We start from the raw sequence: 14,876 nt of genomic DNA, 5'->3' as shown, positions 1-14,876 counted from the left end.
AAATGACCACGGCCCCATCGGGCTGGGAATGAATTACGTTGCCAATTTTTCTGACGAAAACCTTCGGAATCCACGTAAACACCGGCCTACCTGAAATATGGTTTCTTGTATCTAGAAATTGCCCTTGGGAAACGGGGAAATGGATAGCCTGTTCGAATTCATAATGTTGATGGGCACGAATATAAAAATAACTGGTCAAGCTTTAGTGAAACTCACAACACTTATTTGTTTCTTATAAATTGGTTAAGAATAACAAATTCGTAATGATAGTCACGCATCAAATTTATGACCTTATTAATTGCTTTACTTCGATTCTTTATTGGGGACTAGGACAAACAAACATCACCTGTGAGAATTTTAATTGTCACGGTTCATGAGATACACTTGTGGCAGACGAATGAACACACAGTGGCAGTATTAGGACTCCGTTTTCTCCATTTCGACCCCTAAAAAAGCTTGGACTAGGTATTGAAATACATAGGACATTTGGTAGGTATGTAGCTATATAACACAAAGTAATTTTAATCACAGTTCCTTCAAGATGGGACAAGAGTCCCAATTGTCATGAAAACAGACCCTATTTGGTGTTAAATTGACCTCTTATCAGTTTGGCACATTCGCAAGACCCATTCAGAGTGGCGAAGACCAATTACTACAGTAATTGGAATAGGTAGAGCTTTAGTTGAATATTGTTGGAGGCGCCCAGTAAATATTATCGTTCCTGATTCAATATACTGAGGGTTGCCTGTTATGCAAGATGAGGTTTCATCATTTAGTTTGAATTTGAGTAATATAATGTATTATGTTTGGAAATTGTAACTAATAAAATATGTAGTAAGAGGCCATCCCCCGGCCGGCAGCCCTTAAACAATGCGTGAGTGACTTGTCAATAGATTATTTTGTTAGAAAACAAGTGAAAAACACTTCATTGAATTTACAATCATTAAAACACTTTTTGTAGTATAGAGATAATACATAAGTGGAGACACCCCAACACTTTTTCTCAGCATATAAATTGGTTCTCAAAGTCGCTGTACAAGTAAATATATTCTACGTCCACCAAAAAATGCATGAGAGATGCAATAAAGTTATGCAAAGTGAAGACGACAAAGCTCGTTTGTTAGTCTCGGTGAAATACCTGCAGCCAACAGCATTTACAATTTAGATCCCACCTTCCTTGGTAGTGGCCGAACAAAAAGTCCGTGTCAGCGGCGGTCGGCAAACAACTAAGTCTTGCGGCAAGAATGCAAAGATGGTACATAGACTTAGACACAAGTCCAAAGATTGTGCAAGTTCGTTAGAGCTTTACCGGACTTTATTCTTGAGCGTTAAGTAAATTCAACGTCGAATCTAATTTGCTTCAGCTGACGGAAATTATTTTACGAGGAATTGTATTTATTTACAACGGTCCCGGTTTTGATTTATTTGGAGGAAGAGGTTTATTACATTAAATCTGAGTTTCAGAAACTTTATGACCGAGATTTACTTTCGTTTTGTTTTGCGAACATGCTTGCATTACTTTGTAAACCCAAATGCAAAATACCAAAAAGAAAATTATACTTTCTGAATGTATGTACAAGTTATCTTTCCACACTCACATTATACTGATACCTTTCAGCTATTTATAAGCTTCACGCATCACTTTCCGAATACCATAACACATCGCAAACATCGATCTTCGTAATTCACACATTATCACTTCATGTTATTCAGGCCGCGTCTGCCAGCCTCCCTTAAAATACCACCAACATTAAACTACTTATAGATAATTCAACAAGAATTTATGAGATGCCGAACACACTATATATCAAGTTTATATTCATAACGTGGAATCACGCGGTTTGAATACCGAAGCACAGATTCTGTACCTTTCCCTTATATAGTTCTTTCCTTATCTTTTACAGAAGTTCGTTTCGGTCGTGAAACTTTTTAGTTTTCCGGTCGGATGAAAGTACTCAAATTTAATTAAATTATTTGTAAAACTCGCCTTTGCGCGTTGCCCTACTTTTTTTTGTACGCTGAGAGTGCTTTTGTATTACTTTTTTTTACAAAATAAATTAGTTTGAACGAAACCCAATCAATCGGTCACTGACTGAACTCAAATCTACATCTATTTTGTTATTTCTTGTGAACAAAATTTCTAGCAATGTCTCATTAATTAGGCCAAATTAAAAGAAACATAATTTTTAATTTAAATCCAGTGAATGGAGGTTATTATTCGTCTCGAATCATAAACTGCGGACACTAATGTTTCATAAATCAACATAATCTCTTCACCAGTATCTTGGTACCCTTTATAACAACAATGACTAATTTGGTCCTATTTATTCAGCTTAAATCCGCCTATATAATCCTTGAAAGCCAGTGTGGTGCGTACTCCATTTCAGTAAACCAAACATTGGTCTCCATTTAGGCCTCGATAAAAGCTTCCAAACAAATGCCTTGAAAGGTATTAGCTCCCAATCCACTGTTTAGAGCCTTAAGTCGTATAAGTAACATTGCTTTTATTTTCCCAGACTATTTAAACGGGAATGAATAAAGAAAATACTTTTGTTTTTGTTGAAGAGAGAATAAACCTGGCAAACAATAAAATATTAAATTTTCGCTCAATTTATTTCGACTTATCGAAGACGAGTACTCGATTGCTCGTAAATTTTATTGGTTCAGATATTGTAGGTTTCACAAACATTTAGTGTGCCATATAAAATTACAAATGATAATCGTCTTGCTCATTTCAGCGTTAAATCGGTATAGCAGTGAAATAATTTCACAAAAACGTACCTAAAACATTTTTCGTCTGTCACAACGGAGTTATAATTTAAAAATTTGGTCCTCAAATGAAGATAAATGTCGTCGAACATTTATTACGGTTATTCCGAGGTTACCTAATATAAACAAGGGCTTGTTTGGACAGAATGTTGAACAAACACAAACCTTTTCGTCTTGTCACTGTACCTGTCGGCAATGTTTCTGGTCTTTTATACTTTAATGTCCTTGTACTTCAATAATGTGATGTGGAATTTATCATTATAGTATCGGTCCTTTTGGGTTTCACCTCCGGCTCAAAGAACCATGACAACAATTTGTATGTAGTTGGCTACCCTTTTAACTTTTTCCACCTCACAGAATGACTGTGGTATATGACAATATATTTTTACTGTTTCATAACATCATCAAGTTTGTTCTACTATTATTGTGTTAACTAATTAATACTTCAATTAAATATTGTATATAGATAAATGGTTAACCACTCCAAAACCAATGTGTGCGTCATATCGTGGGTTCAATTTGCGCGTAGAAAAAGTGTGTGTGATCCACTAAAACTCTTGAATCTAGGTATCATTGTGCACGAGACTTGAATATTTGTGAATCCCCCGCGACACAAAAAAATATTCACTAATGAGAAAGTCGTCGAATAATCTTTAATTAAGATTTATAATTATTTCCTAACGAATACTCCGATTACTAATAAAGATTCACGTTTCGAAAGGACCCGGAATCATTTCTCTATAAGCCATATTGAGTGCTTTATTTCGCCTGATCTCGTCGGCTCATTTAACATTGGGTTCAATCAGCTGCAAAAGAGATTACGAGAATAAATAGAACAAGCACAATTAGTTCTGTGCCTTTACTATGAGACTTAGAACTCGTGCTGTTGTTAAAGTGAGACAATGCTATATTCAGTATAGCGTGCCATCTTGCTCTGACATCGCCTAAAGAGTTTGTAATAAAGGAATTCTTATTCTTTTTTGCTTTTTCATTTTTCGCATATCTGTCATCATGACGAAATTTATTTTTTAATTTATTTACTGATTATTATCAAAGTTAAGAAATAAAACAAGTTTTACAAGTTTTATTGTTTATTATGTATTGTCATACTTATTTAATTATACCCATTAAGCATATACTTACACACAAAATATATTACATAGTTGATTTACTTCATTTTAATTACAACGGTATTAAAATAAATTATTTCATAATTCGAATCGTCATAACGACTTTTTTGTACAGGTTTGAATTTATTAAAAAAATACAATTATTTTTTGAGTAATTTTATTACGTAAATGAGTAGCGTAAAATCGTAAAAGAAGCTCATTGGTGGGCCATGACAGTATAAAAATATTTCATCGTGTCAAAAATTTGGCAATTTTACAAATTAACAAAATAAATTTGTATATTATTTTAAAAAATTACTTTCATTTGGGTAAAATTTACACGTCTTTAAATATAAAATTGAATGGCCCTTTGACATAATTGAGGGATGTTTGGGAGACAGTGGGAGCTGATCCAACCCACTCTACTTTGAAGTTTTCTATTAAGCGTGCCACAAATGTGTCGACTTCCAATTCAGCAATACGACGGCCTGAAACAAATAAAAACTTATTGAGCTTTTTGCTAGTGGTGTTAAGGCATTTTCTACTTTTAGTAATAGTGTAAATGGAGCCCGTAAAATATATTGTACTGGTTTGGTGGGTTATATTGCGTCATGTTAGTGTACAGTATTAAAAGTAATTTGGTAAGTCTGGAAGCTGACCCTAATATAGGCATGGAGCATAGCAGAAGTAGTCTTCTAAAGTTATGTTAAGGTTGCTTTCCTGTCTTACCGTGCTTAGCTATATTAGGTATACACTTTCATAAATTGTTATGGAGCGAAAGTAAATTATTGCAACAAACTACGATGACTAATATTAAAAAAAATGCTTAGTGAACATTTTAGAGATATGCAAATGACTATACTTCTGTGATGAGCATGATCGTTAGTTTTGTGTGGGTGTTATTAATCTACAAAATGTATGTTGATATTTTTAAGTATGATTCTCGGTTTTCCAGTACTCATAATTCAAGTTTTCTTAGTTTGAAACTAGATGGCGCTGTTACAAGTTATGGAATGATAGTAACTGTCGTGTAACTGTCTGTTCGTGAATGATTGGCGGGATCGCGAGTCGAACTGGCGATCCCGCCGCGTCTGCTCATGATAAACGACTCCGGTTGGGTCCGAAACTAGTCGGGCTATCCCGATAAATACGCGTGAGTAAACCGTTACATCATTTAAGTTATGGAATATATAAAAAAGGTAAATATATGTCCATTTCACTTTAGATTTGCGGTCAAATATACCCTATAGTGTACATACCTATACAGCTTCGGGTGCCGAAACCAAACGGCATGTAGACGAAGGGATGTGTGTTGCCGTAGTACATGGGATCACTCTTATCTGTCACCCATCGCTCAGGGATGTACTCCTTAGCTCTGGGGAAATGCTGTTCCATTGAAGACATGTCCTGGTTCGCAAAAACAACATGCATCTGAAAATAAGAATTGTATTATAATAATTTAAGGTGTGAAACTATGGATTGTGTAAAAGACGATATGGCTGCAAAGAGTGTTTCTTGTGAGATGACGTCTGATAGAAAAAAATGGAAGAAGAAGACAGATATGGAAGAAGAAAATAATTGGGATAAGGACAAGGGACTGATGAATGATGATTTGAAACTTAATTAGAGTAACGAGACCATGTTTATTGATATTTATTAAAAATACATATTGCTTTTTGTTTGCTGAATAAAATTGTCTTAAACTTTACAAAATTTGTAAATTTAATTTCACCAGATCTAATAGCCATGTGACATTTTTACAATCGTTAACTCTAATAGAAAACACCAGAATCTAGGAAGTTGATCGTTTAAAGTCACGGGATTTTCAATACATCTACTTACCGACATAAATAATTGTAGAAATGACTCTTGGTTAGAAAGGGAAATAAGATCAAAAACTCCATTGCCCACTTACGTCTTTGGGTATTCTATACCCCATCACGTCTATATCCTTCGTCGTCTGCCTCATGTTTCCTGACACGACTGGCATCACTCGTAACGACTCCTTGATGCAAGCTTTCAAATAAGGCCTCTTTTCTGATTTGGACATGATCTCTGCTCTAAGTTTATCCTGTTTGTCAGGGTTTGTCGCCAGCAAGTAAAGTGTAGCTGTTATAGTATTCGCAGCCTAAAAAAGTTTTATGCGTTGGTTAGTGGTAATACTATTTTAGGTGTCATAGGTTACTTAGATAATAAAAAAAAATGTTTAATGTTTATTTGGAATCATTTGAACTGCTTTCTTAGATCGTCGACAAAAAAAAAAGCAAATGAGCATCAAGCACTTGGAAAAAGTTTCAAAACAGCTGCGTTTGAGAATTGTACTCAAACCTGTTTAGTGCTGTTGGGGTATCCTTAACCAAAGAGTTTTTGTATTTCTTGTCAAATGGAATAGAGTGTATGCTTACCGTATCAACTCCAGCGAATAACATGTCACTGGCCATGATGTATGCTACTTCTTCATCGATTTCAAGTAATTTCTCTAACACACCTTTCTCGTTATCGTTATCAGATTTAGTTTTAAGCTGGTCTATTCCCTTTTGCAAGAAATATTTCGTCAATCTAAAATGTAAACCAATATCACTATCTATGTTCTGAGCGATAATTATAATTATTAGTGCCTCTGCAGAAATAGAGACGCCTGTAGAAGGTATTTAACAAGACTCAAATTTATTTTTCATATAAAAATAGAGTTAATAAGCGAAGGATAAACTGTCACGCCAATGTTTAGAGTGACTGAGTGAGAATGCCAAGCCCACTAAGCACGACGTGTCGTGGTTCGAGCCACGAATGCTTCTGATGGGTCTGGGTGTCTTTGCTCAGGTGTCTAAAATGGTTGTGAAACTTACCGCGACACAAGAATAACATTCCTTAGTGCGGAAGTTGTTTTTTTATAGATTCTCCTTTCGTAGTGCAGTGCAAACAATTGACAATTTGTAGTAAATTACTCACGTTTCATGATGCTCATACAATCTCATCGCTTTCTTGAACAGTGGTGTTGAAAAGTATCTCCAGAGATTAGGTTTAAAGTCTATTTCGTTAGCTATTATGAAGAGGTCGTGGATGCACTGTATCAGCTGCTTTTCAGGAGAGTCGTCTGGCAGATCCTTACGGAAGCAGTTTAATCGGCAACCAAGAGCAACAGTGCCTATGGACTCCAAAGCCCATAAATTCATCTCTGTATCAAAGTTTTCCTTAATCATGTTATTTTCATCGCGAAGAGATTTCATTCTGAAAAGAATACAAGTGCCTCAGTTTTAGCTTAAAATTTAAAGATTGTAAAGAAAATATTTTTCAATGCGAGAGCGAATGATATTCTGAATTTCAATTAACAGAACAAGAGAATGATATGAAAGGATCTCATTTCATTCAGGCAATTTAATTATTAAATAGATGAGACACGGAAGCATTTGTCTTTCGGTTGTAATGAATGCTTCTTTTATTACGCTTTGTATTATCCTCCGCTGATTGAATTCGATAAAGATTATTCGACTTTTTTCTTGTTTCTTAGTAGGCCTTTCGTGTAAAAGTTATGAATGGTCTAATTCGTTTTGTGGTGTTTCATATAACTACCTGTACTATTTTCGTGTCCATGGTTATAACGTTGGGTCTGACTCGTGAAGAAACTAGCCAGATTTATTGCTCTTCTTTTTTATTTGTAATGATATTAGATGTAATTATTGAATTTACTTTCACGAGAATTCGATTTACTTCTTATCGGCAAATATCGCAATCGGTAATGAAAAGCTTCACATTTGTTTAATGCAATTCACTACTGTTTGACTACAGAATGAAGGAACGTAGGTTGTAGGAACTATTTATAAAAAAGTTAGTGATACATATAATTTTACCTCACAATCATGTCTTGTGCCACCTCGTCGAGGACAGAACAGTATAGTTTGATGGTCTTCGGCTGCAACATAACTGGGTTGACTGTTGAACGGAACTCTTTCCAGACCTCCCCGTGACTGAAATTAATTTGATCATAAACTTAAATTAAGGTTTATTATTGTGTAGCCGGAGAGCCGACGTGGCGCGGTTTCGTGAGAGTCTTAGACCATGTGACTTGAAGGTTTGTGAATTCCCCGCGACACAAGGTTTAAAGACGTTAATACGGGAGTCGTTTTTTTTAAATATTATATCGCAATACCTACGAACTGTGCAATAAAAGGTATACAATTTGAAACTTTTAGGGAGTTTAATTTTTATACGAATTGTTAAAGTCTAACATCGCACAAATGGTTAAAACTCACAATTTTACCTACTATAATAATAATAGTTCGCCGAAGATGTCTGACTGATTTTATGGAATATATACAAATTTATTTTATCTGAGAATCAGCAACTATTTCTTTTTCACAGTTAATGAAATAAATTGTTCATAATAATATGCAAGAATATTGTTTTGTTTCGCCTTACGCCCTAGTAATGTCATGGTTATTAAATAATCTAAGTACAAACTCTAGGTTAAATAAATGCGAAAATTGCAACTCACTCAGATATAAGACCGGAAACGCGTGACTTGTGCCCCCTTTGCTTTTTGAGGACCTTTCTGTAGTATTCAAGAGACTGAAAACCACTACGCATTGGCGTCCAGTTTTCACTTCTCAACACCTGTAAAAATATTACCAAGAGAAAAATATAAATTGATAATTTCTGAATTTCTAAAAATAAGGATTTTATTGATTTATATTAGTTGGACACATATTCGGTAATTCGATTTTTCTCAATTTAGAATAATAATGTTGCTGCTTTTCGTGATTTTCTATCTCATGTAGGCACGAGTCTTCTAGTCTTTTCGATGAAGTACAAGTCTAGAACATTTTTTTTCATGACTGCAGTTGTGTACTCATTACTGACAATATTTACGTATTGCTGATGTTTGGATCAACGCTAACGCCAAGGTCAAATATAAGTACTTAATGATATCCTCTGATAAATTTACATTAGATGGAAGCGAGTTTTTATCATATCACGTGGATTCTGGTTGATAGGTTCAATGTGGCCTGTTGGTCTACTGGTTACTGCCTCTGACTGCTGTGCTAGAGGTCGCGCGCTCGATTCCCACCCGGGACAATTTTTTGTGTGATGAGCACGATAATTTGTTCTGTGTTTGTGTGTAATTTATCTATATTACGTATGTATTTAAAAATATATAAGTATGTTCATCCGTTGTCGAGCCTTTATAATACAATCTTTGTTTAGTTTGAGACTAGATGGCGCCATAAATTTCGTCAACACCTATTTGGATTTCGATATTTAATAAGCTATATTCCGTGTAGCGGAAACGGTTAACTCGCGTGAATCAAATGAGTTCTAACGAGACCCCACAAATTCATTTCGTTCATGATTAAGGTCTCCGTTTGGGACCGAAGATCTTGCTATCCCGATACATAAGCGTGAGAGAAAAGTTATTAAATAGGTAATTTAATAAGCTGTTACTGCGGTTAAAAACAAATATAAATCTATGTTTGTTCTAAACTATAACTACTACCAATTTTATTCACTACCAAGAAAAAAAAAATATTTCTTATATAGTAAGCTAGTGCGAACCAATGCCAGTTTTTATTTATCTATATACTAATATATAAAGCTGAAGAGTTTGTTTGTTTGTTTGAACGCGCTAATCTCAGGAACTACTGGTCCAAATTGAAAAAATCTTTTTGTGTAGAATAGACCATTAATCGAGGAAGGCTTTAGGCCATAAGCCATCACTCTGCGACTAATAGGAGCTAAGGTACAATGGAAAATGTGAAAAAAACCGGGCAGGTATAGATCATAACTTATATCTTCTACCCACGGGGACGAAGTCGCGGGCAACAGCTAGTTTTTATATAAAATGTTTGAAATATTTTTTTTAACAGTCTTCAAAAAGGAGCAGGTTCTCAATTGTTCGTAGTTTTTACCTCACAACATCGCGGTCGGGCTGGACGAACTAATTTTCTTGTTTCTTTTTTCATTGTCATTTAATCCCATATAAATGTCATCAAGTTTGTTTTTATTCGGTTGTATGTTTTTGTTATTATAATAAGATAGCGTTATCACCAATATGCTGCTTATCGAAAAGTATCTCTATTTGTATGAGACTAAAGTACACTTACCTTCGAACAACACTCAGGCTCATACAACAATATCATGGCTGGTTTCCCCAACATCTCGTCAAACCTCACTATTGGGCCGTGGGTCTCGAATAGCTTCATAGTCACTTTGTTTTGCTCTATCTTCGAAAGTTCTCCTGCAAGATAATTTGTTCTTATTCTCAAAATAAGGTCTTTAGTGACTGTAAGACTGGCAGGTAGAACCATCGGGTAGAATTAAAAGTCTTATTCTAGAACCAATATGATATTCTATCTTCTTCTTGCTGCTGTGCAGCTGTGCCTCTCCAACTAGTGGTGGTTTACCTTCAACTTGTTGTAGGACTACAACAAGCTGATGGCTAGCGTTCACTAGTTGGTCCTTAACAGTTCTTCTACGTTAGCTTCTACGTCCCGGTGTTGACTCCCTGATATTTGATAACCATGTCTTCGATTCTGTCCAATATCTATACTAATATATAAAGCTGAAGAGTTTGTTTGTTTGTTTGTTTGAACGCGCTAATCTCAGAAACTACTGGTCCAAAGTGCAAAAATTCTTTTTGTGTTGAATAGACCATTCATCGAGGAAGGCTTTAGGCTATAAATCATCACGCTGCGACTAATAGGAGCGAAGATACAATGAAAAATGTGAAAAAAACAGGGCAGGCATAAATCATAACTTATACCTGTACCCACGGGGACGAAGTCGCGGGCAACAGCTAGTCTTATATAAAACCATATTTTTTTTTTTAAGTATTCAAAAGAATGAATTGCTATTCCCTACTTTCCTTAGAACTCGAGTTGGAAACGATTGGCTGTAGCGTAGGTACGGGATCGTTAATGAAACACCACTCTTACCTAGCAAAAAATGGTGGAGTTGTCCAATGATAGGCAAGGATGACGGTCCTGGTATTTCGGTCCATGGTTTTATGTTGTCTGTTTTCACAGCAGCGCTGGTAGCGGTTACCGTTCTGAAAGGAAAGATAAACTTTTTTGAAAATTGAGCAAATAGATTTTAGAAGTTTATGTTAGCTACACGACTTCTGAACATGTATTTCAAGACATGGAAACAGAGGATTTGTAGTCCTCAGTGTCCCATTACGATAGTTTGGTAGTCCTACCCCTCGTGCTATCTATTTCATCATTCTTAATAGAGTGTGAAGGTCAGATTGCGCTATTCACCATTGCCAATATCCATTCATTCATCGGCAATTGTATATAGCGGTATTGAGGTCCAGGTAGATAGTCATTCAATGTGAAATATGCTATACATATAGACGAGGAGTATTTGAAAAAACACATTCTGAAGACAGCAGTAGTCTATTCTGCAAAGATAATTTGTTCCGCTAGTATAATTTTGCTGACCAACTGCTGGCCAATTTTGTATAAAAATTACATATTTCCATATGTATATATAAACAGGCTCTAGTTACGTTTTAGAGCCTGTTTATACTACAGATTGTGGAATAAATGTCAAATAATCAACGATTCTTCAAAAAATATACAAAATTGACTGACCTATGAATGAATAAACCGGCTTCTAATCGGTCAATAACTCCAAGGTCAATGCCGAAATTGTGAGTAAATAATCCGAGTAGAATAATCAGAATAAACTTGAGCAGTTTAATGTCGATACAAAATTTTATAATGTATAAATATAAAAATTTGTTATTTACGCTGTGAATATACGAGTAGGTATATATTAAACCAATAAAAGATAAACAATCATAACAATCATGTTGAAAGTATGTGTGTATGTTTGTTAGCTCTTCACGTTTCAACAGCTGTGTACCGATGTAATGGTATGGAGACCAAATTCAGCTGAAACCTTCTATTACCACACTGGCTACTTTTATGCGACTGAATTAAAATAAGAATAAGAATTGGGCAAGGGTTTTGCAGCTTTGGCCTATAAACAGGTGAATCCGCGTGCAACAGGTAGTAGTACTTCAATAATAATATTATTATGCGCAATTTCAACAAAAAGTATTCTTACTAAAAGTGCTACAAAACACTTAATAAGATAAGATTATCTTGTTGTTTAACGACAGGTAGTTGTCACAGTAGAGCAAAAACACCAACATAGGAAAGAAAATGAACGGTCACGGTCAAGTTCAAACTTATACTCCGGATTCAAAACTACAATTTGAAACATTATTTACCAATTGACTTAACTCCTTGATTGCTAGCGTAGTGGATAACAGAGGGAGAGGGTCTAGGAGTTCAATCTCTATAAATTCCTACTAATTTTAGTTCTAATTAAAGTGAACGATGAAGAACTTCGGTAGTACTGGTGCCGGTGATTATTATCAAGGACCGAGATTTAAATCAAAAATAATTCATCAGAGAACTTGTTCTTTTTTGAAATTGAAATTTAAGAACCTTTTGTTTTCAGGTCAATAATCCACAAAACGCAACAATGAACCGCCCCTGACCACATACATATCAGGGTCCCAATTCTGCTATTTTGCTAGTCATTAATAGTTGTCAAAATGCTTAGGGGAATACAAATAATGTCAAAATTCTTATTTGAATTCAATCAACAGAATCGGGGCTCAGATAACAAATAATATGCATGATAATTAAAAAGGAATCCCACAACATTTCGTAAATAATAATCTTTCGATCGCTAATCAGACAATCTCTATACCAACAGTCGACCTAACAAAGGCTTGTGAAGAAGATAAAATAACACAATCTTATGATTAAATAAAATATAATAGAATAACACCGCAGTCATCGTGAGTCAGGGTCCTGATAACTGTTGTTGTTTTGACTAGAACCAGAATACTATGATAGTTTATCTAAATACTGAGGTAAATATAAAAATAGACTGTTCAAGTACATACAACAATTGATGCTGACCTGTTTTTAGTTTAAAATTTGTTTTGATGCCATTCAAAAAACATGACGTGAAACTTGATTAGAATAAGCACGCATCAAAAGACATCTCTTTAAATATCGTCGGTAGCGGTCATTTACCTTTCATAACTAATAAACTACATAAAAAGATGGATATAAAATAATAACATACGCACTAGCTGTGCCCGCGGGCTCGCCCGCTGCAACTACATCGAAAATGATCTCACGGGAACATAAAATCGGGATAAAAAACTATCCTATGTTTTAATACTGGTTATAAACTATCTGTGTACCAGTACCAAGTTTCTTCGAAATTGCGTGAAAGGCAGACATGCATACATGCAAACTTTCGAGTTTAGAATATTAATAGGATAGTAGGACGTAGAATAACATGATTCTTCATTAACGTACCCTATTAAAAAATTAGGTAAAATCGCTTACCTTACAATCTCCTTATTAACGGCGACCAAATTGAGTATCTTCAACTTTGACGTCCGCATGTTTGTGTTGTTCAATACGCAATAACAACGAACACTCGAATAGCTGTTATTATCTCATCGTACACGATATAACAGACAAGACCGTATCTGTGTTTTTACTTTTAAGTCTATATTTAAACACAATTTAAATAGCGTCGGTAGATTTACATTCACACGAATATTTCACGAAATCTTGTTATCTTCTTTCATGCATGCTATTGCCCCAAAATGATTGGTGCGACGTGTTTCGAAGCCGTACGCGCCGACCTCTAAAAGGTGAATGTCAATATTATGTAGACGGACTATACCTCTGGATAAAAAGAAATAGCACAACACACTAAAAACACCTCACAAAATAAGATTTATAAATACAAGTCTGGTAGTTTCACAGATTGACAGATCTAATTTGATATTAATTGAGGACTTGTAAAATGTATCAGAAAACACTTTATAAGACTTGCAAATTTTCAACTATTTTAAAGATTACGGAAAGTGGTTTATTGAACAATTCTAATACAAAACGTGAGTTGTCAAACACATGCGCTTGCGTTGATTGTATTCTCGGCTACTAGCCAGAATACACAATTAACCTTAAAACGTCAGTGGTGTCTGAAGGATAAGATAATGCTGTTTGAATTTATGTCTTCTAGCGTAGGAATTAGGTGGTATTTTGATTGTATTTTTTTCGTAACTCGTGGATTAAACTGTCGTCGTTTGAACCTCAACTTTGAACTGTAGGATTAAAGTCGGTTTTTGATTGTGCTTTAGTTGTTTTTCTGTGATAAAGGTATGTTGTTATTGTTTAGATTAGGTATATAACACTGGTATTTGTGAATATTCATTGAATTCTTTACTTGTCACTTATGCAGAGTCATGATTGTGTGGGGATAGTATAATTTAACATATTAATCAACTGATTCCAATTGATTTGATTAAGAAGTAAATACGTGCTTATTTAAAACTATAACAAAAAGTGATGTGAAATATAATGATTTAATCGATATTATAATATCGAAATATAATATTGTAATAGGTACTAAGCCCATTATCGTAAATGTTATCGTTCATTACGCTTATAAGTAGCTGTTGAAGGGCAAACGTTTTAACAAGGAAAAACTCTAAATAAAAAGATTTAGACTTCTTACACAATGTAAGTACATAATTATTTGATAACTAGCTGTTGCCCGCGACTTCGTCCGCGTGGTTTGAAGATTTACACCTGCCCTGTTTTTTCCACATTTTCCAGTGTATCTTCGCTCCTATTAGTCGCAGCGTAAAGGTATATAGCCTAAAACCTTCCTCAATGAATGGTCTATTCCGACAAGACATGATGTAAAACTATACTGCTGCAAAAGTTACAATATTGATCCGATAAAACTATCAACAACTTAAACAACTTTGGGATGCGAACAAAATAAATTCTTACATTTTAAGGGATATACCAATGTTGTGATAATAAGATTTTCTGTCCGTCATAGACTGTCTAGAGGCTACGAGAGGGCTGAGACTCTTACAGCTCCCTCCTTATACAAAGGGCTCTCCAGAAAGTTATATTGGAGGGCTTTATACTATAGGATGGAAATACT

General features: G+C 34.9%; 1 protein-coding gene across 1 annotated transcript; it reads right to left on the bottom strand.

The window, feature by feature from the left end:
• Nucleotides 1–4,039: 4,039 nt before the first annotated feature.
• On the bottom strand, nucleotides 4,040–13,838 carry LOC113507481 (cytochrome P450 CYP12A2-like). Its single transcript, XM_026890334.1, has 10 exons — nucleotides 13,253–13,838; nucleotides 10,808–10,920; nucleotides 9,977–10,110; nucleotides 8,371–8,489; nucleotides 7,727–7,843; nucleotides 6,828–7,106; nucleotides 6,284–6,437; nucleotides 5,794–6,006; nucleotides 5,138–5,309; nucleotides 4,040–4,366 (listed from the first exon to the last, which is right to left on the bottom strand). Exons 1-10 carry the CDS (start codon nucleotides 13,309–13,311, stop codon nucleotides 4,215–4,217), a joined length of 1,512 nt encoding a protein of 503 aa, XP_026746135.1. The 5' UTR covers nucleotides 13,312–13,838; the 3' UTR covers nucleotides 4,040–4,214.
• Between the last annotated feature and the right edge of the window lie 1,038 nt (nucleotides 13,839–14,876).

Source organism: Trichoplusia ni, chromosome 2 (assembly GCF_003590095.1).
Source record: "Trichoplusia ni isolate ovarian cell line Hi5 chromosome 2, tn1, whole genome shotgun sequence".
Classification (NCBI taxonomy): Eukaryota; Metazoa; Arthropoda; class Insecta; order Lepidoptera; family Noctuidae; genus Trichoplusia; species Trichoplusia ni.
This window is presented reverse-complemented; position numbering and strand designations above follow the sequence as displayed.

Coding starts and splice junctions, on each gene's coding strand:
- LOC113507481 (XM_026890334.1), bottom strand. CDS start 13,311: ATGCGGACGTCAAAGTTGAAGATACTCAATTTGGTCGCCGTTAATAAG. Junction 10,921..13,252: donor GTTAATAAGGAGATTGTAAG/GTAAGCGATTTT, acceptor CTTTCCTTTCAG/AACGGTAACCGCTACCAGCG. Junction 7,107..7,726: donor GCACAAGACATGATTGTGAG/GTAAAATTATAT, acceptor TATTCTTTTCAG/AATGAAATCTCTTCGCGATG.